We start from the raw sequence: 20,014 nt of genomic DNA, 5'->3' as shown, positions 1-20,014 counted from the left end.
TTAAATTTTCATTGTTACGCAGATGATACCCAGCTTTATCTATCCATGAAGCCAGAGGACACACACCAATTAGTTAAACTGCAGGAATGTCTTACAGACATAAAGACATGGATGACCTCTAATTTTCTGCTTTTAAATTCAGATAAAACAGAACTTATTGTACTTGGCCTCACAAATCTTAGAAACATGGTGTCTAACCAGATCCTTACTCTGGATGGCATTACCCTGACCTCCAGCAATACTGTGAGAAATCTTGGAGTCATTTTTGATCAGGATATGTCCTTCAATGCGCATATTAAGCAAATATGTAGGACTGCTTTTTTGCATTTGCGCAATATCTCTAAAATTAGAAAGGTCTTGTCTCAGAGTGATGCTGAAAAACTAATTCATGCATTTATTTCCTCTAGGCTGGACTATTGTAATTCATTATTATCAGGTTGTCCTAAAAGTTCCCTGAAAAGCCTTCAGTTAATTCAAAATGCTGCAGCTAGAGTACTGACGGGGACTAGAAGGAGAGAGCATATCTCACCCATATTGGCCTCTCTTCATTGGGTTCCTGTTAATTCCAGAATAGAATTTAAAATTCTTCTTCTTACTTATAAGGTTTTGAATAATCAGGTCCCATCTTATCTTAGGGACCTCATAGTACCATATCACCCCAATAGAGCGCTTCGCTCTCAGACTGCAGGCTTACTTGTAGTTCCTAGGGTTTGTAAGAGTAGAATGGGAGGCAGAGCCTTCAGCTTTCAGGCTCCTCTCCTGTGGAACCAGCTCCCAATTCAGATCAGGGAGACAGACACCCTCTCTACTTTTAAGATTAGGCTTAAAACTTTCCTTTTTGCTAAAGCTTATAGTTAGGGCTGGATCAGGTGACCCTGAACCATCCCTTAGTTATGCTGCTATAGACTTAGACTGCTGGGGGGTTCCCATGATGCACTGAGTGTTTCTTTCTCTTTTTGCTCTGTATGCACCACTCTGCATTTAATCATTAGTGATTGATCTCTGCTCCCCTCCACAGCATGTCTTTTTCTTGGTTCTCTCCCTCAGCCCCAACCAGTCCCAGCAGAAAACTGCCCCTCCCTGAGCCTGGTTCTGCTGGAGGTTTCTTCCTGTTAAAAGGGAGTTTTTCCTGTCACCAAGTGCTTGCTCACAGGGGGTCGTTTTGACCATTGGGGTTTTTCTGTAATTATTGTATGGCCTTGCCTTACAATATAAAGCGCCTTGGGGCAACTGTTTGTTGTGATTTGGCGCTATATAAATAAAATTGATTTGATTTGATCTGATTCCAGGGGTCATTGAGTGAGAGGTGGGGTATACCATCGACAGCCAACGGCTGACAAACTACACATTCTACCTATGCAAAGTCCACACAGAAAGGACCAGGTTAAGGTTGAACCCAGGACCTTCTAGCTGTGAGGCAATGGTGTGAACCACTAGGTAACTGTGCTGCCCTACTCTTTCATTCCAGCTATGATTTCTCAGTCAAACCCCTGCTAACACCATGGGTTAAACAGCTACAAGCTAAGAGCACGAACTAAAGCATTTCTTGTTGCCACCAAATCAGCGTAAATGTCATGAGAAGGATATGGAGGTACAGATGTGCATGTTTACATCAGTAAGGAATCCTCTCACCATGGCACACCCAGTGGGTGAGATGCGACATTTCACTTGTGAGCGAGAAAACTTCAGTTTTACTGGCCCAATTGTCACCAAAACCTTGCATATGCATGACACATACTGACCCTCGTGGGCTTCTGTCACTGATTTTGGGGTCAAACATTTACAGGTCAAAATTACTGGAGTGTAGTTTGCAAAAACCTTGTGAGTGCAATAACTTCTTCTTTGTCACCGCACCTGGTATGTGTGTTGCTATGGTTGTCCCCAAGATGTCTATTGATTTTGGGGTCAAAAAGTAAAAAAATACTGAATTATACTTGATTAAAGTATTCTGCAGAGAATCATAATTTGTTTTTGGGAAGGTTATAAGTATTTTTCAGGTGGTGCCATAGGTTCCTGCTTGTTAAAATGGTAAGCATGATTTTTGAATTTTATTAAAAAAAAAGGGATTCACTTTCCTATATTTTGCAATTGGGATGCAAACTGGGGCCACAAATCTGCAGTGGGAGACTAACCTAAATCATCACAAGTCAAATTTTGTGTGAGGGGCTCGTACTTCAGGGTCCAGACAGTTTGTGGAGCTGTTTACCTCATAACTGAGTTAACATTGTAATATAATACTGAACTGATTAAAATATTTTTTGTCAAGAAAAACCCCAAAGCATTTCAAAAATAGAACTGAGGTTTAAAAATCTCAGAGTTCCTCTTGAATAAATTTGATGAAGGAGGTGGTGGCATCAGATAGAAATATGACATCAGCTATTCAGAGAGCAGTCCATCATTATGACCCAAAATGCTGTCAATCAAAGATGAAGGGATTAATCCAAAATTGACAGTAAAAGGGGATTGGCATTTGTCATAGTGATCAACTGTAAAGCTTTGTCTGGCTTTATTTTTGTCAGTTTTAGAATAATGGCTTCCTCCTCTGTGTCAGTATTGACTCCTCCTTCAACAAGTCTGTATGGTCCCAAGATTCCCACAGGAGTGGGAATCTTGGAGAGAGCATATCTCACCCATATTGGCCTCTCTTCATTGGCTTCCTGTTAATTCTAGAATAGAATTTAAAATTCTTCTTCTTACTTATAAGGTTTTGAATAATCAGGTCCCATCTTATCTTAGGGACCTCGTAGTACCATATCACCCCAATAGAGCGCTTCGCTCTCAGACTGCAGGCTTACTTGTAGTTCCTAGGGTTTGTAAGAGTAGAATGGGAGGCAGAGCCTTCAGCTTTCAGGCTCCTCTCCTGTGGAACCAGCTCCCAATTCAGATCAGGGAGACAGACACCCTCTCTACTTTTAAGATTAGGCTTAAAACTTTCCTTTTTGCTAAAGCTTATAGTTAGGGCTGGATCAGGTGACCCTGAACCATCCCTTAGTTATGCTGCTATAGACGTAGACTGCTGGGGGGTTCCCATGATGCACTGTTTCTTTCTCTTTTTGCTCTGTATGCACCACTCTGCATTTAATCATTAGTGATCGATCTCTGCTCCCCTCCACAGCATGTCTTTTTCCTGGTTCTCTCCCTCAGCCCCAACCAGTCCCAGCAGAAGACTGCCCCTCCCTGAGCCTGGTTCTGCTGGAGGTTTCTTCCTGTTAAAAGGGAGTTTTTCCTTCCCACTGTAGCCAAGTGCTTGCTCACAGGGGGTCGTTTTGACCGTTGGGGTTTTACATAATTATTGTATGGCCTTGCCTTACAATATAAAGCGCCTTGGGGCAACTGTTTGTTGTGATTTGGCGCTATATAAAAAAATTGATTGATTGAAAAATTGATTGATTGTGTGATATTTACATTCTGATTTCAGTTAAGGGCCTGATCCCACATACAGTATAATGCTGGGTTGAAAAGATCAGTGATCACTGATTTTAAATCGATTCTCATTCTAATTCTCACAGATCGATTCAAAGTGAAACTTGATCCAAAATTCAGTGGAGTTTTCCATGCCCTAATATCCATCTGTGTTGAATATGTCATCAAAATCTGTGCAGTAGTTTTGACATAATCTTGATAACAGAGACAGAAATAAATAAATAAATAAACTGCAGTGATTTTATTACGTCATTGGTGGATGTAATGATATATTTAGCATCAAAGATGTGGACAAACCAGAGCTGCTTCTGCCAGCAAACACAAACTTTACTAAGAAATAACAATAAATTATTTGAATTTTCATCTTTTTTTTCTTCTATTTACCAAGTACAGATCAGACAGATTTACGTAACCTTACCCAACTTTTACCCTAGCTTCAACCTGGAACGACATATTTGCAAAATATTAAATTCAAATACTTACATGGCACTGAAGAACGCATCTGGATCTTGACAAAAAGTCTTCTCTGTAAAAACCTTACAGTAAACACATGATCTGGATAAGTTTACATGTGACAAAAAATGAAGGGGAGGGAATTGGCAAGAAAAAATGAGAATACAAGAGGTTTTTAATTATAAAAGTTATAAAAAGTTAAAGTATAAAATTTATAAACGTCTCACCAACTGAAATGTAAACTTAAATAAGAATTACCAGTAATCGTACATAATAACCATAATCATATTTGTAGAATATCATCAAAATGCATTTCAGACAAGTGCACGTGAAACAAAAGCTGCATCAGGGCAGCTGCAGAATTTCACTTTTAAAGCAAAGCTGTCATTGTCAGGAGGAAAAAATATCCAATGTCTACAAAGCTTTTGTGATGACACTACAACTACTTACACCGCACTTTTTTGCAGCAGAGGGATGGAAACTGGAGTGAAAGAGTGAAAACCAGCAACTTCTCAAACTGACTAATAAAGATGTGTGTTGTTTATTTCTTTAAAGAAAGAATGCGGAAGAACGCCAAGGATACAGCGCTTTGATAAAATAAACGACATTTGATCACGCAGTCTTAAAGACGCCATATCTACCGAACAGTCACCGGGACCCAACATGTCTGTGTTGTCTGTGTTCACAGACAATTTATGTCCATCCATATCAGAAATCATTGGGATGGGGGGGTTTTATGTAAAAAAAAAAAAAAAAGGTGTTGTGAAGTATTTTGATGTCTATTTCATTTCCAACAGTATGAAACCAAGATTGGTCTCTTTTGTGACCAGCTTCATTTCATTTGTTAATATATTGCACCTCCATGCATTTAAGGGCTTATTACAAAATTCTCTAGGAACAATAAAACACCAAGATTAGCGACACTACAGAATAAGATGGAGGACAACAGGTTCCAAACTTCTTGTCTTACTTTATCGCAACCCAACTACAATATACTGTGCATCCAGAAAATATTCATAGCACCTCACATTTTTCCACATCCGAAATGGATGAAAATAATTTTTTTCCTCAAACGTCTACACATAATACCCCATAATGACAATGTGAAAAAGGTTTTGTGAGATTTTTGCAAATTTATTAGATTAAAAAAAAAATACAACTAAGAAATCACATGTACATAAGTATTCACATCTTTTGTAATGAAACTCAAAATTGAGCTCAGGTGCCTCCTGTTCTCACTGGTCATCCTTGAGATGTTTCTACACCTTAGTTGGAGTCCACCTGGGGTAAATTCAGTTGATTGGACATAATTTGGAAAGACACACATTTGTCTACATATAAGGTCTCATAGCTGACAGTGTATGTCAGAGCACAAACCAAGCATGAAGTCAAAGGAATTGTCTGTAGACCTCTGAGACAGGATTGTCTCAAAGCACAAATCTGGGGAAGGGTACAGAAACATTTCTGCTGCTTTGGAGGTCCCAACGAGCACAGTGGCCTCCATCATCTGTATGGAGTGTCTGTGTAGGTTTCATCCCAACAATCACAACATGCTGACTTAGGATCGGCTCCTTTCTCTGCCCCTGACCAAGGCAGCATCTCTACATCTAGAATTGGTCCCCAGGTGCCGGACTGTGGCTGCCCACTGCCCTTTGTGGATTGTGTCAAACTGTAATTAGGATGGGTTAAATTTAGTTGTTTTTTTTTTTTTTTATAAAATTTAAAAAAAAAAAAATTCATGTTGTCATTACGGAGTGTTGTGAGTAGAACTTTGAGGGGAAAGAAATGAACTTACTCCATTCTGGAATAAGGCTGTAACATAACAAAATGTGGAAAAAGTGAAGCACTGTGAATATTTTCTGGATGCACTGTATGTCCAGCACCTGACAGCAAATGACTCTATAAGTTCTTCCCAGGTGTGTCTCAATCTCAAAGACTTTTGACCCAGAGACATGTATGTCACTGCTGACAGATGTGAATGTCTCTGCAAGTTCAACACTTTCACCACATACAGATACACTTCTGATGACAGTACAGGGAGTCTTGGTCTTGATCCAGGACAGTCGCAAGCCCAGACGCTCAGATTTCTCACTCAGCTTCTCAAATACTGCAATCAGGGCACAGATGGACAAAATTTTAATTTTAAGCCTCTTTTGAGAATTGGCACTTCATCTATTCACTATATTCATGCCAAATTTGGAGGCAAGAAAGTTGTTTACATGATTTTAGTGTTTGACCTTCCTGTGACCTTGACCTCTGACCTTGACCTTAAATTTTTCACACACTGGAAAAGGTCTTCCTCAAGTGTCTACTTGTCCACTTTGAAGATGATCCAAGATGATTTGCATGGTTTTTCACACCTTTATAAATCTAAATTTTCCACCTTTTTCTTGTCATGACGTCAACAAATGATGTCATTTTGCAAAACTGTTCATATATTCTGAACCCCCTTAGCAAACCCTTTCATTTGGACTATTCCACAGCATGTTTTACTCAAATATGAAATTTGACCTACTTCTAGGTCATCTTTGACCTCAAAGTAAACCCTGATGGTCAAGGTTGATCTCTTATCCCAGGTAATGGCTTATGGGCAAGACCATTCACTAACCTTGACCTTTGACCTTGACCCTTTTGTGTGCTGAAAAGTATTTTCACAGAGCTGGTATATGTGACCTTGTGTTAACTATGTGCTCCAGAGTGACGTAACGGTGAAAAATGCAATAATTACAAAAAAAGAGGGGGAAAAAAACAACCAACCAAACAAACAAACAAAACATACATGCTGACTAACAGATTTTGCTCGTTTTGGCAAGATAAAAAACGCTGATACAAATTACTTAATTTTTTTCAGTAACGGGTAATCTAACTAATTAGTTAGATTACAACACAGTCATCAGTCACGGTGTTTCTATAATTAAGCTAACTGAAGCAGTTTTCATCTCTCAGTCACAGCTGAGCTGCAAAGTTTTTAATTTCTTTTCCCTGGAGGGGCGGGACAAACGCTTACGTTATGGTGATTAGCTAAGGAAGAGTAAAAATTCATGGTAAGCCAACCAGAGGCAGAGGTGGGCGGGAGTTCAGGCACACACACACACACACACACACACACACACACACACACACACACACACACACACACACACACACACACACACACACACACACGAACACACGAACACAAACAAACAGACACACTCACATTCGCATGTGTTTTGCTGTCACTCACATGTGGCAGCAAATCTTGCACTGTGCACAGTTTCTCCAATCACAGCCACAGAAGCCTGTAACTTGTTCTGGGTTGTCTGGGTGTCTTGGTGGCTTTCCTCACTCTTGTCCTTCTTGCACAGTCAGTCAGTTTTTGAGAACTCTACTCCACACAGATTTATCCCTGAAAAGCCTTCAGTTAATTCAAAATGCTGCAGCTAGAGTACTGACGGGGACTAGAAGGAGAGAGCATATCTCACCCATATTGGCCTCTCTTCATTGGCTTCCTGTTAATTCTAGAATAGAATTTAAAATTCTTCTTCTTACTTATAAGGTTTTGAATAATCAGGTCCCATCTTATCTTAGGGACCTCGTAGTACCATATCACCCCAATAGAGCACTTCGCTCTCAGACTGCAGGCTTACTTGTAGTTCCTAGGGTTTGTAAGAGTAGAATGGGAGGCAGAGCCTTCAGCTTTCAGGCTCCTCTCCTGTGGAACCAGCTCCCAATTCAGATCAGGGAGACAGACACCCTCTCTACTTTTAAGATTAGGCTTAAAACTTTCCTTTTTGCTAAAGCTTATAGTTAGGGCTGGATCAGGTGACCCTGAACCATCCCTTAGTTATGCTGCTATAGACTTAGACTGCTGGGGGGTTCCCATGATGCACTGAGTGTTTCTTTCTCTTTTTGCTCTGTATTCACCACTCTGCATTTAATCATTAGTGATTGATCTCTGCTCCCCTCCACAGCATGTCTTTTTCCTGATTCTCTCCCTCAGCCCCAACCAGTCCCAGCAGAAGACTGCCCCTCCCTGAGCCTGGTTCTGCTGGAAGTTTCTTCCTGTTAAAAGGGAGTTTTTCCTTCCCACTGTCGCCAAGTGCTTGCTCACAGGGGGTCGTTTTGACCTTTGGGGTTTTTCTGTAATTATTGTATGGCTTTTGCCTTACAATATAAAGCGCCTTGGGGCAACTGTTTGTTGTGATTTGGCGCTATATAAATAAAATTGATTTGATTTGATTTGATTTACCATTGAGTGTCATACTGTTTGTATTTCTTCATAACTGATGTATATAAAGTTCAAGACATATTCAGTGACTTGGAAATGTTCATGTATCCATCGACTGACTTGTCTGAAGAAAACTGGCAATTAAACTGATTATTTACAGGTACAGGTACAAAGTAGCTCATTACTTATGCAACCCATCATCTTGGCTTTTATATTTTTAATTAATTTATATCAAGTTGTAGAGATTTGTTTTCAGTTTGAGTCTAAGGAAGATAATTTTAGAAATTTTTATATTGAGAAGCCTGATTTACGTTTTGTATTTGAAAGGCCATAAACTAATTAAAATGCATGAAAAAACAAGGGGCTGAATACTTTTGCAAGCCACTGTATATGATGGGTTGTGGCCGGTTGAGGTGCAATAAATATCAAATGTTCTACAATATCGTTTATCTTTGATTGTCCTACTATTATGAACATAATAATGATATTATCTAGAATAATATAGTAAATCTGATGGGTGTCTTGTCTCACATTGTCCCACAGCAGCATTAAAATACTGTGGATTACTGTACAACGCTTTCTGTTAATAATTGACTGTATTAAGTGTCTATTTAATTAATTAAACACTTAAAATTCAGTTTTATTACAAATAATGTAATGCACAGTTGAATTTAAAGTTCATAAAAGGGGGAGGGGTGCCCAAATTCACTGACGTATTTGAACATTCTTTTTAAAGTAACGCAATAGTTACTGTCTCTGGTAAGTAATTGCTTTTATAATGCTGTAACTTAGTTATTAACTCAGTTATTTTTTGGGAGAAGTAACTAGTAACTATAACTAATTACTTTTTAAAGTAACATATATATTTGATTGGGCCAATTGTGTGAAGACTGACATAAAAGACTGCAACCTGGCCATTTCTGACCCGCTGGACAGAGATGCCTGGAATGCTGGTGTGAGACATAGGCCTGCTGCCTACCTCAGAACCTGGAACAACCACAGCAGATTACAAATAAAAATTGGATGATGTAGTAGTAGTAGTAGTAGTAGTATGCCCAACACTGAATCAGGATAAGACCACAGTAATGGCCGCAAAGCTGAGGTCAATAAACTTTTCTTTGTCAACAAACGCACCGAGATCACTTCCAGTCCTTTCCACAGCCAGACCTACGTAACACCCAGTCCACTGAACATTGTCAGAGTCAGAACACGTCCATGATGTACACCAGTTTTCACTGTGGTAAACTCAGAGTCTGTGCCTCGGCTCTGTGCAGCACTCACAGGGTTTATAGACGTTATTGTATTTGCGTTTAAATTCCACGCATCTTAAATGTAGCAGACGGATTATCTGGAATTTTGTTTGACAAGTTTTCAAGGCCGCTACTGCCATCTACTGGCCAGTAGTGTTCATGGCAGTATTCGCCCCAAGTACTAAGTGTCTGGGCACCAGTAGATGGCAGTGTTCTATTTATTTTGACCCGGTTATATCAGATGGTGGTCAAATCAACTTTTTGGCTTTGCAAATGGCTTTTTTTTTTTTTTTTTTTTTTACAAATTAAGTTTAAAAATAAAACAACAACAACAAAAAAACATTACAAGACAGCTCTGCGGTTGGATGCTTTGTAGCTCTTCAGCAGCAGGAGGTGGTCATGAGATGTTAAAGCTTGTTACTCCACTACACAATGCAGGACGCGCGATTAACCTGAAACTCGGTCCAAAAAATTCTAGCACGAATGAAAAATCATCTGAAAAATGGCCAAAACATGCACAGTGTAAAGCCAACATTTATGTGTCAAGATAAGGCTTTTCAGAACTGACCAATTGTTAACCTTGTCCTTTGTTTTATCTATGTTTTTATTATTGCATTTTAACCTGTGAAGTGCTTTGTGACTTATGTCTGTGAAGGCACTATACGAGGTCTATTAGAAAAGTATCCCACCTTATTATTTTTTTCAAAAACCATATGCATTTGAATCACGTGTGATTGCGTCAGACAAGCTTGAACCCTCGTGCGCATGCGTGAGTTTTTCCACGCCTGTCGGTTGCATCATTTGCCTGTGAGCAGGCTTTGAGTGAGGAGTGGTCCAGCCCCCTCGTCGGATTTTCATTGTCAGGAAATGGCGGAATGATTTGGGCTTTTTTTCCATCAGAATTTTTTCAGAAACTGTTAGAGACTGGCAGCTGGAAACCATTAAAAAAATTTATCTGGCTTTCGGTGAAAATGTTACGGGCTTGGTAGAGAATAAGGAGTGTTACTGTAGCTTTAAGGACGGCCCCCAGCGGCTGTGGGGCGCGCCGGCTTTGAGATGGCGTTCAGACAGCTGTCAGTGGTTTTTCCATCGAGTGATTATCCGAGAAATTGTGGATGAGCCTGGACATGCCAGAACATGTCCTGTGAGGCGTTGCTTTGCGCCATGCGGCACCGCCGCGACGCACGGAATTCCTCCACACGTCTGTCTCAATGTGCCGAAAAAGTGCTGATGTCCATGTCTTTTCACAATTCCTGTGCTAGTGAGACGACGTCCCGGATAAAACACAGCATCCAGTTTGGAAATGAGCTGTCTGAATGGCATCTCAAAGCCGTCCTGTGAGACCAAAACGGAGGTGGTTTTGTCTCGTTCCAGTAGCGAATCCATTGTGAGGCGCGAAGCCTCCGCTCGGCTTTCCATGACAAAATCTCTTGTTAAAAGTGAAATCTGCCGGAAAATGGTTGATGTCCAGCTTTTGTGATAACCAGAGAAATGGCACACGATGGTCACGGATCCAGACAACCATCCGTTTAGAAATGAAATGGTCGTTCAGCCTGTCGATGGCGGCTTCGGAGCGCGGCGCACCCCACAGCCGCTGGGGGCCGTCCTTAAAGCGACAGTAACACTCCTTATTCTCTACCAAGGCCGTAACATTTTCACCGAAAGCCAGATAAATTTTTCGAATGGTTTCCAGCTGCCAGTCTCTAACAGTTTCTGAAAAAAATCTGATGGAAAAAAAGCTAAAATCATTCCGCCATTTCCTGACAATGAAAATCCGACAAGGGGGCTGGACCACTCCTCACTCAAAGCCTGCTCACAGGCGAATGACGCAACCGACAGGCGTGGAAAAACTCACGCATGCTCACGAGGGTTCAAGCTTGTCTGTGGCAATCACACATGATTCAAATCCATATGGTTTTTGAAAAAAATAATAAGGTTGGATACTTTTCTAATAGACCTCGTATAAATAAATTTACTTACTTACTTACTAATATTGAGTGCACGTTTTACAACATCATAAAACATGCGCACATCATCAAACATTCTCTCCACATGCAAAACATTTTGCGATGACACTTCCAGGGCTCCGTAAAAATGCCTGTTTTTACAAATAAAAATGGAATATTTTACAAAAGCACATTTATCTTTAAACCAACACACAACACACGTCACATTAATGTGTTGGTTTACATAATGAGTGACTGAACCAATCAGTGTTTAGCAGAGACACTTTTACCCAGAATGCTTTGCAGTCTGTGTTTGTTACAAAACCTCAGAATTAGTGCATTATTCAACATTAAAAGATATATGTTATATTTTAACTTTGTACAATTGACAGAATTGACATTAATGGAGTTATTCTATCAGTATTTTCACAAAACCATAAGTTAGTATGACTTTATTTTTCAAGACCTCTGCCTGACCGGAGCATTCTGATTAGTAGAGAGCTCTTTTTGTGGGTGCTCAGGATTCTTCTGTGCAGCTTCCTACAGGGGGCAGCATGGTCAAACATGAAAATACTGGCTCATTCTTTGGGTCTTTTGTTGCTTTTGATGCTTTCAAAAGTGATCGTGTTAAAAGTCAATTTCAGCTTCTTAGTAATTCCAAATGTACCAGAGCCAATACTGGAATTTATTGGTTATCAATTATCTGTAACTTACGATACATTTTTGGGTGGTTTATCGGTTTATCTTTATCACAGATAACTTTTCAGTTATCTGATTATCTCTTATCAAAGTTAATTTTTTGGTTATCTGTGCCCACCACTGGCACTGACGTGTACAGCCTATAACATCTTCTGAATATACAAAGGCATCATCTCACAAAGACACAAGGACCAGCAGGTCTTCAGATTGGTAGGTAGGTAGGTAGGTAGATAGGTAGGTAGGTAGGTAGGTAGGTAGGTAGGTAGGTAGGTAGGTAGGTAGGTAGGTAGATAGGTAGGTAGGTAGGTAGGTAGGTATCTATCTATCTATCTATCTATCTATCTATCTATCTATCTATCTATCTATCTATCTATCTATCTATCTATCTATCTATCTATCTATCTATCTATCTATCTATCTATCTATATTGAATGCTATCTCCAGATAGCACTCAATGTGAGGTAGATGTGGTTCAACATGAGTCACTGGAGAAAACCGTCTACTGACAGCTGCTCCCTGGGGTGTCAATACTGCAGCTCAGCAAGGAGCTGAGGCATTTAATTATACTTTCTTGTGATGTTTGGAGAGAACAGACTATATCTTGAAGACTTCTGAGCTGATGCTGCTCTGCTTGTAGTTACAGTTAAGCCCTGGTCACACTGAATAATGAACAATGAATAATGAACCACATAGCTTGTTTTTTTTTTGTTTTTTTTTTTGGTACAACTGGCGTTATTTAAGAAACATGGGAGAATAGTGGCTCTTAGAGGCTCTTAGAGGCAGATTATTTGCCCAACGAGGCTCATCTCTGAGCGTGGTGCTAATTTCAAGAAGTTCAAAATTTAGCAAAAATAGCATGGGGTGATAAGTGTACAAGGTACTACGAGGACAAACAAGGATGTTAGAGGCATGTTAGTGGTGAGTACGAGGCTGTTAGAGACCCATTATCCAAGTACCTGGTGGCTATGAGGACAGGCTTCCTGCAACAGAGCAGGTTCCACTCTGAGAAAGGCCTTGTAGCCTTTTTTTAACATCTGTTTCCTGCAATTCCTTCAGAAGAACATCATATATGTGGCTCATTATTTGAAAAATCACTGAAATTTCTGACAAATCCATCCATGGCTCATTATTTATGGCTTTATTTTTTGGTCTGATCAGGGCTTTAGTCACTTACACGGGCTGAGGTCAGGATCATGGGTAGGAGTCAATGACTAACTGAGTCCTTAAAGGGAGGAGCAGAAGAGTCATCAAAAAACACAAGCAGAGGTTCAGTACACAAAGATATGACCTACCAAGCAACCAAATCTGGAATCGGCAGACAAAGCTCAGGAAACATGAAATTGCAACATGGGTCAGTAAAACAGACAAAAAGGGAAAAACAATACAAGAGAGGAGGCGAAAAGCTAAACAATCAGGTGAGGAGATGACATATAGTGAGAGGTTATAAAGGACAGCAATTAATCGAGGAAATGCAGAAACCGGTGATGAAAGTGATCTCTGGTGGTACGACTGTCCAACGTATGATCACAAAAACACTCCTTAAAAACTCTTAGTTTCCTCCTCAAAATGTTATCTTTGGAAAATCTGTCCACCTAATAAGCAACAATAGTTGTGTGACTCCATCCTTGCTAAACACACACTTTAAACCATTTTGACATTTTCACCATCAAAGTCCACAAAAACACTGATTTCACACTGTAAAAAAAATGCCATTTTTCCGCCATTCATTTTTGATTTGAGATGATGTCACCAAAATTCATATTCCTCACAACTTGAGGTTTCTGAGCGTTTATCAGCAGCAGGTAAACTCAAGATAACTTCCCCATGTTTATGACTTAATTTCTGTATGTCACCAGAAATTAAAGAAAATATAATATTTCCATAATTCTTTATTTATTGAGAATAGTCAGCTCATTTGACATTTTATTTACTAGTGATATGCACTTTAAGGTGCTGTGGTGTGAAGACTGTACACATGTTGTGAACCTGGCTATGGTGCAGGTGCTTTCTGGTTCCAGATGGTAGCAACACCTCAGTTTTAGACCAACATATCCATGGACACTAGGGTTGGATGACAAATTAAAATCATAAGTCAACTAGTCGGGTACCACTAGTCATCAACTAGTCCTGAATTTAGCCAATTTTGAATCTTCATGAAACTCAAATGTGACATTTATTTGAACAAATATAAGCACAAAATCACAAATACAAAAAAAAAAGAACAGCATTAGCATGAAGACAATACCTGGGCAATTTACTGGGCAGAGACAACCCTTTAGAGCCAACTAACTCACCTGCCGAGGTTCACACACTTTCCTCACTGAGTGAAGGGAGTGGTGGCAACTCCAGCCGGTCCGTTCTTTTAAGGGTTAAGTGAACTTTACAAACTGATTCACTTTGTTGTGAGAAAATAGCTAAAATTAAATGCCCTTTCAACTGAAAATCAGATGAATGTGAGCAGTACTGAAAGTGGCTTTGCACATAGTAAGTAAAAAAACAGCATTTCAACAGAAAAACATCAGCAAATATGTATGTCTTTGAAATATATGAAGTCCGGTTACATGTTAAGGTTGCATATTTAGAGATTTTTCTTGGGGGAAAAAGATAAAATATCATACCTGCAAGAGACAGAAGACGAAGGCTCCTCATTCCAAACAAATGCTGCAGTCCAAAGTCCTGCACCTGCACATACAAATTTGTTTACAAAATTTTGTGGTTGATTGCAATTTAAATTATGAATACAGTCAACAATGAACTTTCGGGTCCATCAGGACTTTGTATATGAACAATAAATTTCCTTGATCTCATACAAACAAAAGGACTTTAAATGTGCCTGCCTGAACAAACCCATGCTTAGCGCACTGAGCCAACATTCAATATATAAAATAATTGCAAACTCATATGTTAAAAATGCCAAAATGGCACAAAATCAGAGGTTCATTGTCTTCACACTGGATCTACCTAGGGATGGGTATCAATAATCTCTGCATTTAATCATTAGTGATTGATCTCTGCTCCCCTCCACAGCATGTCTTTTTCCTGGTTCTCTCCCTCAGCCCCAACCAGTCCCAGCAGAAGACTGCCCCTCCCTGAGCCTGGTTCTGCTGGAGGTTTCTTCCTGTTAAAAGGGAGTTTTTCCTTCCCACTGTAGCCAAGTGCTTGCTCACAGGGGGTCGTTTTGACCGTTGGGGTTTTTATGTAATTATTGTATGGCCTTGCCTTACAATATAAAGCGCCTTGGGGCAACTGTTTGTTGTGATTTGGCGCTATATAAATAAAATTGATTGATTGATTGATTGAATAAGATTTTATCAATATCGATACCATTATCGATCCGATTCCTTATCGATACCGCTTGTAAATTTTTTGTGTACTAAAAGTCGGTTTACAAGTTTTCTATGTCAGCGGGTCAAAGAGCTTTTTCTTATCGTGCACCCGCTCTTCCTGCGACTGTGAGGCAGTCGGAGTCCGTGGACATTTTTAAGTCAAGACTTAAAGCCTATTTTTATTCTCTTTCTTATTAATAGTTTTTATTTTTTTTATTTGTTTGATTCTTTTACATCTGTTTTTAATTATGTATTTGAATTTTTTAATTTTTATTTATTTGTTTAAATTTTTTATGTTGAACTGTTTTATGTGAGGCGCCTTGAGATGGCTTTTGTTGTAATTTGGCACTTTATAAGCCAATTAAATTGAAATTGAACAACATTTTATTCAGTCTTAAAGTAAATAAATATGAAATTGGTCACTGGATCCTTAAACTCTGGACATAACAAACTCTACATGGTGGAACCTTGATCTCTGGACATAAATAGAAATAAACAAAATCTGTAGTTTTTTTTAAGTTATTAATACCGACCAGACTCTGTCTCGGGAGTTTGGCGCTGTACCAACGAAGCAGCACTGCTCTTAGGAACGGCAGAGAACAGTGCAGGGAACAGACTAGCAGAGAACAGTGTGGGAACAGACCAGCAGGGGACAGTGTTGGGAACAGACCAACAGAGAATAGTCCTGGTAACAGACCGGAAGGGATCAGTGCGGGGAAGAAACTGGTAGAGAACAGTACCAGGAACAGTGCAGGGAACAGTGCTGGGAACAGACTGGCAGAGAAGAGTGCGAGGAACAGGCCGGCAGAGAAGAGTGCGAGGAACAGGCCGGCAGAGAACAGTGCAAGGAACAGTCTGGCAGAGAACAGTGCAGGAAACAGGCCGGCAGAGAACAGTGCCAGGAACAGGCCTGCAGAAAACAATGCTGGGAACAGGCTGGCAGAAAAGAGTGCAGGGAACAGACTGGCAGAAAACTGTGCCGGGAAGACTGGCATAGAAGAGTGCAAGGAACAGGCCAGCAGAGACCAGTGTGGGGAACAGGCTGGCAAAGAACAGTGCGAGGAACAGGCCAGCAGAGTGTGAGGAAAAGAGTGCAGGGAACAGACTGGCAGAAAACTGTGCCAGGAACAGACTGGCATAGAAGAGTGCAAGGAACAGGCCAGCAGAGAACAGTGTCGGGAACAGGACGGCAGAGAAGAGTGTGAGGAACAGGCCAATACAGAACAGAGTGGGCAACAGGCTGGCAGAGAACAGTGTGAGGAACAGGCTGGCAGAGAGCAGTGTGGGGAACAGGCTGGCAGAGAACAGTGGCGGGAACAGGCCGGCAGAGAACAGTCCCGGTAACAGACCAGAAGGGAACAGTGCGGGGAACAGACCAGCAGAGAAGAGTGCAGGGAACAGGCCAGCAGAGAAGAATGTGAGGAACAGGCCAGCAGAGAAGAGTGCAAGGAACAGGCCAGCAGAGAACAGTGTGGGGAACAGGCCGGCAGAAAACAGTGCCGGGAACAGACAGGCAGAGACGAGTGTGAGGAACAGGCCAGGAGAAAAGAGTGCAAGGAACAGGCCAGCAGAGAAGAGTGTGGGGAACAGGCGGGCAGAAAACAGTGCGGGGAACAGGCCGGCAGGGAAGAGTGTGGGGAACAGGACAGCAGAGAAGCGTGTGGGGAACAGGCCAGCAGAGAACAGTGCAACTAACAGGCCAGCAAAGAACAGTGCGAGGAACAGGCCAGCAGAGAAGAGCGCGAGGAACAGTCCGGCAGAGAAGAGTGCAAGGAACAGGCTGGCAGAGAACAGTGCGGGGAACAAGATGGTAGAGAACAGTGCCGGGAACAGACTGGCAGAGACGAGTGTGAGGAACAGGCCGGCAGAGAACAGTGCAGGGAACAGACTGGCAGAGACGAGTGTGAGGAACAGGCCAGCAGAAAAGAGTGCCGGGAACAGGCTGGCAGAGAAGAGTGAGGGGAATAGGCTGGCAGAGATGAGTGCAAGGCACAAGTTGGCAGAGAACAGTGTGGGGAACAGACTGGCGGAGAACAGTGCAGGGAACAGGTCGGCAGAGAACATTGTGGGGAACAGACAGGCAGAGAACAGGGCGAGGAACAGGCCAGCAGAGAAGAGTGTGAGGAACAGGCTGACAGAGAACAGTGCAAGGAACAGGCCGGTAGAGAACAGTGCGGGGAACAGGTCAGCAGAAAACAGTGCGAGGAACAGGCCGGCAGAGAAGAGTGTGAGGAACAGGCCGGCAGAGAAGAGTGCAAGGAACAGGCTGGCAGAGAACAGTGCCGCGAACAGGATGGCAGAGAACAGTGCCGGGAACAGACTGGCAGAGAAGAGTGTGAGGAACAGGCCGGCAGAGAACAGTGCGGGGATCAGACTTACAGAGACGACTGTGAGGAACAGGCCAGCAGAAAAGAGTGCCGGGAACAGGCTGGCAGAAAAGAGTGCGAGGAACAGGCCAGCAGAGAACTGTGTGGGGAACAGACTGGCAGAGACAAGTGTGAGGAACAGGCCGGCAGAGAACAGTGCGAGGAACAGGCTAGCAGAGAACAGTATGGGGAACAGACTGACAGAGAACAGTGTGGGGAACAGGCTGGCAGAGAACAGTGCGAGGAACAGGCTAGCAGAGAACAGTATGGGGAACAGACTGGCAGAGAACAGTGCGGGGAACAGACTGGCAGAGAACAGTGCGGGGAACAGGCTGGCAGAGAACAGTGGCGGGAACAGGCCGGCAGAGTACAATGCAGGGAACACACTGGCATAGAAGTGTGCGAGGAACAGGCCAGCAGAGAAGAGTGTGAAGAACAGGCCGGCAGAGAACAGTGTGGGGAACAGGCCGGCAGAGAAGAGTGTGAGGAACAGGCCAACACAGAACAGTGTGGGGAACAGCCTGGCAGAGAACAGTGGTGGGAACAGGCTCGCAGAGAACAGTCCTGGTAACAGACTGGAAGGGAACAGTGCGGGGAACAGAGCAGCAGAGAAGAGTGCAGGGAACAGACTGGCAGAGAAGAGTGCGGGGAACAGTCCGGCAGAGAAGAGTGTGAGGAACAGGCCAGCAGAGAAGAGTGTGGGGAACAGGCAGGCAGAGAACAATGCGGGAACAGGCCGGCAGAGAACAGTGTGAGGAACAGGCCAGCAGAGAAGAGTGCAAGGAACAGGCTGGCAGAGAACAGTGGCGGGAACAGGCCCGCAGAGAACAGTCCCGGTAACAGACCGGAAGGGAAGAGTGCAAGGAACAGACTGGCAGAGAGCAGTGCTCGGAACAGGCCGGCAGAGAACAGTGCGGGAACAGGCCAGCAGAGAACAGTGTGAGGAACAGGCCAGCAGAGAAGAGTGCAAGGAACAGGCTGGCAGAGAACAGTGGCGGGAACAGGCCCGCAGAGAACAGTCCCGGTAACAGACCGGAAGGGAACAGTGCAGGGAACAGACCAGCAGGGAACAGTGCTGGGAACAGACCAACAGAGAATAGTCCTGGTAACAGACCGGAAGGGATCAGTGCAGGGAAGAAACTGGTAGAGAACAGTACCAGGAACAGTGCAGGGAACAGTGCTGGGAACAGACTGGCAGAGAAGAGTGCAAGGAACAGGCTGGCAGAGAACAGTGCAAGGAACAGTCTGGCAGAGAACAGTGCAGGAAACAGGCCGGCAGAGAACAGTGCCGGGAACAGGCCCACAGAAAACAATGCTGGGAACAGGCTGGCAGAAAAGAGTGCAGGGAACAGACTGGCAGAAAACTGTGCCGGGAACAGACTGGCATAGAAGAGTGCAAGGAACAGGCCAGCAGAGAACAGTGTGGGGAACAGGCCGGCAGAGAAGAGTGTGACGAACAGGCCAATACAAAACAGAGTGGGGAACAGGCTGGCAGAGAACAGTGTGAGGAACAGGCTGGCAGAGAACAGTGTGGGGAACAGGCTGGCAGAGAACAGTGGCGGGAACAGGCCGGCAGAGAACAGTCCCGGTAACAGACCAGAAGGGAACAGTGCGGGGAACAGACCAGCAGAGAACAGTGCAGGGAACAGACCGGCAGAGAAGAGTGCAGGTTACAGGCCGGCAGAGAAGAATGTGAGGGACAGGCCAGCAGAGAAGAGTATGGGGAACAGGCAGGCAGAGAAGAGTATGGGGAACAGGCAGGCAGAAAACAGTGCTGGGAACAGACTGGTAGAGAAGAGTGTGAGGAACAGGCCGGCAGAGAACAGTGCGGGGAACAGACAGGCAGAGACGAGTGTGAGGAACAGGCCAGCAGAAAAGAGTGCAAGGAACAGGCCAGCAGAGAAGAGTGTGGGGAACAGGTGGGCAGAAAACAGTGCGGGGAACAGGCCGGCAGGGAAGAGTGTGGGGAACAGGACAGCAGAGAAGAGTGTGGGGAACAGGCCGGCAGAGAACAGTGCAACTAACAGGCCAGCAGAGAACAGTGCGAGGAACAGGCCGGCAGAGAAGAGTGCGAGGAACAGGCCGGCAGAGAAGAGTGCAAGGAACAGACTGGCAGAGAAGAGTGTGAGGAACAGGCCGGCAGAGAACAGTGCGGGGAACAGACTGGCAGAGACGAGTGTGAGGAACAGGCCAGCAGAAAAGAGTGCCGGGAACAGGCTGGCAGAAAAGAGTGCGGGGAATAGGCTGGCAGAGAAGAGTGCAAGGCACAAGTTGGCAGAGAACAGTGTGGGGAACAGACTGGCGGAGAACACTGTAGGGAACAGGTTGGCAGAGAACATTG

At 43.1% G+C, this 20,014-nt stretch overlaps 1 protein-coding gene across 2 annotated transcripts in view; it reads right to left on the bottom strand.

Moving 5' to 3' along the window:
• fbxl16 (F-box and leucine-rich repeat protein 16) overlaps positions 1–20,014 on the bottom strand; it is a 214,522-nt gene that overhangs the window by 68,891 nt on the left and 125,617 nt on the right. For both annotated transcript variants that reach the window (XM_034190559.1, XM_034190558.1), the window contains exon 6: positions 14,600–14,663. In XM_034190559.1, the coding sequence (XP_034046450.1) occupies positions 14,600–14,663 (64 nt within the window). The remainder of the gene's footprint in view (positions 1–14,599; positions 14,664–20,014) is intronic.

The sequence above is a fragment of the Thalassophryne amazonica genome, chromosome 16 (assembly GCF_902500255.1).
Source record: "Thalassophryne amazonica chromosome 16, fThaAma1.1, whole genome shotgun sequence".
In the NCBI taxonomy this organism is placed as follows: domain Eukaryota; kingdom Metazoa; phylum Chordata; class Actinopteri; order Batrachoidiformes; family Batrachoididae; genus Thalassophryne; species Thalassophryne amazonica.
Note: the sequence above shows the minus strand (reverse complement) of the source record. Positions and strands in the feature narration are given on the sequence as shown.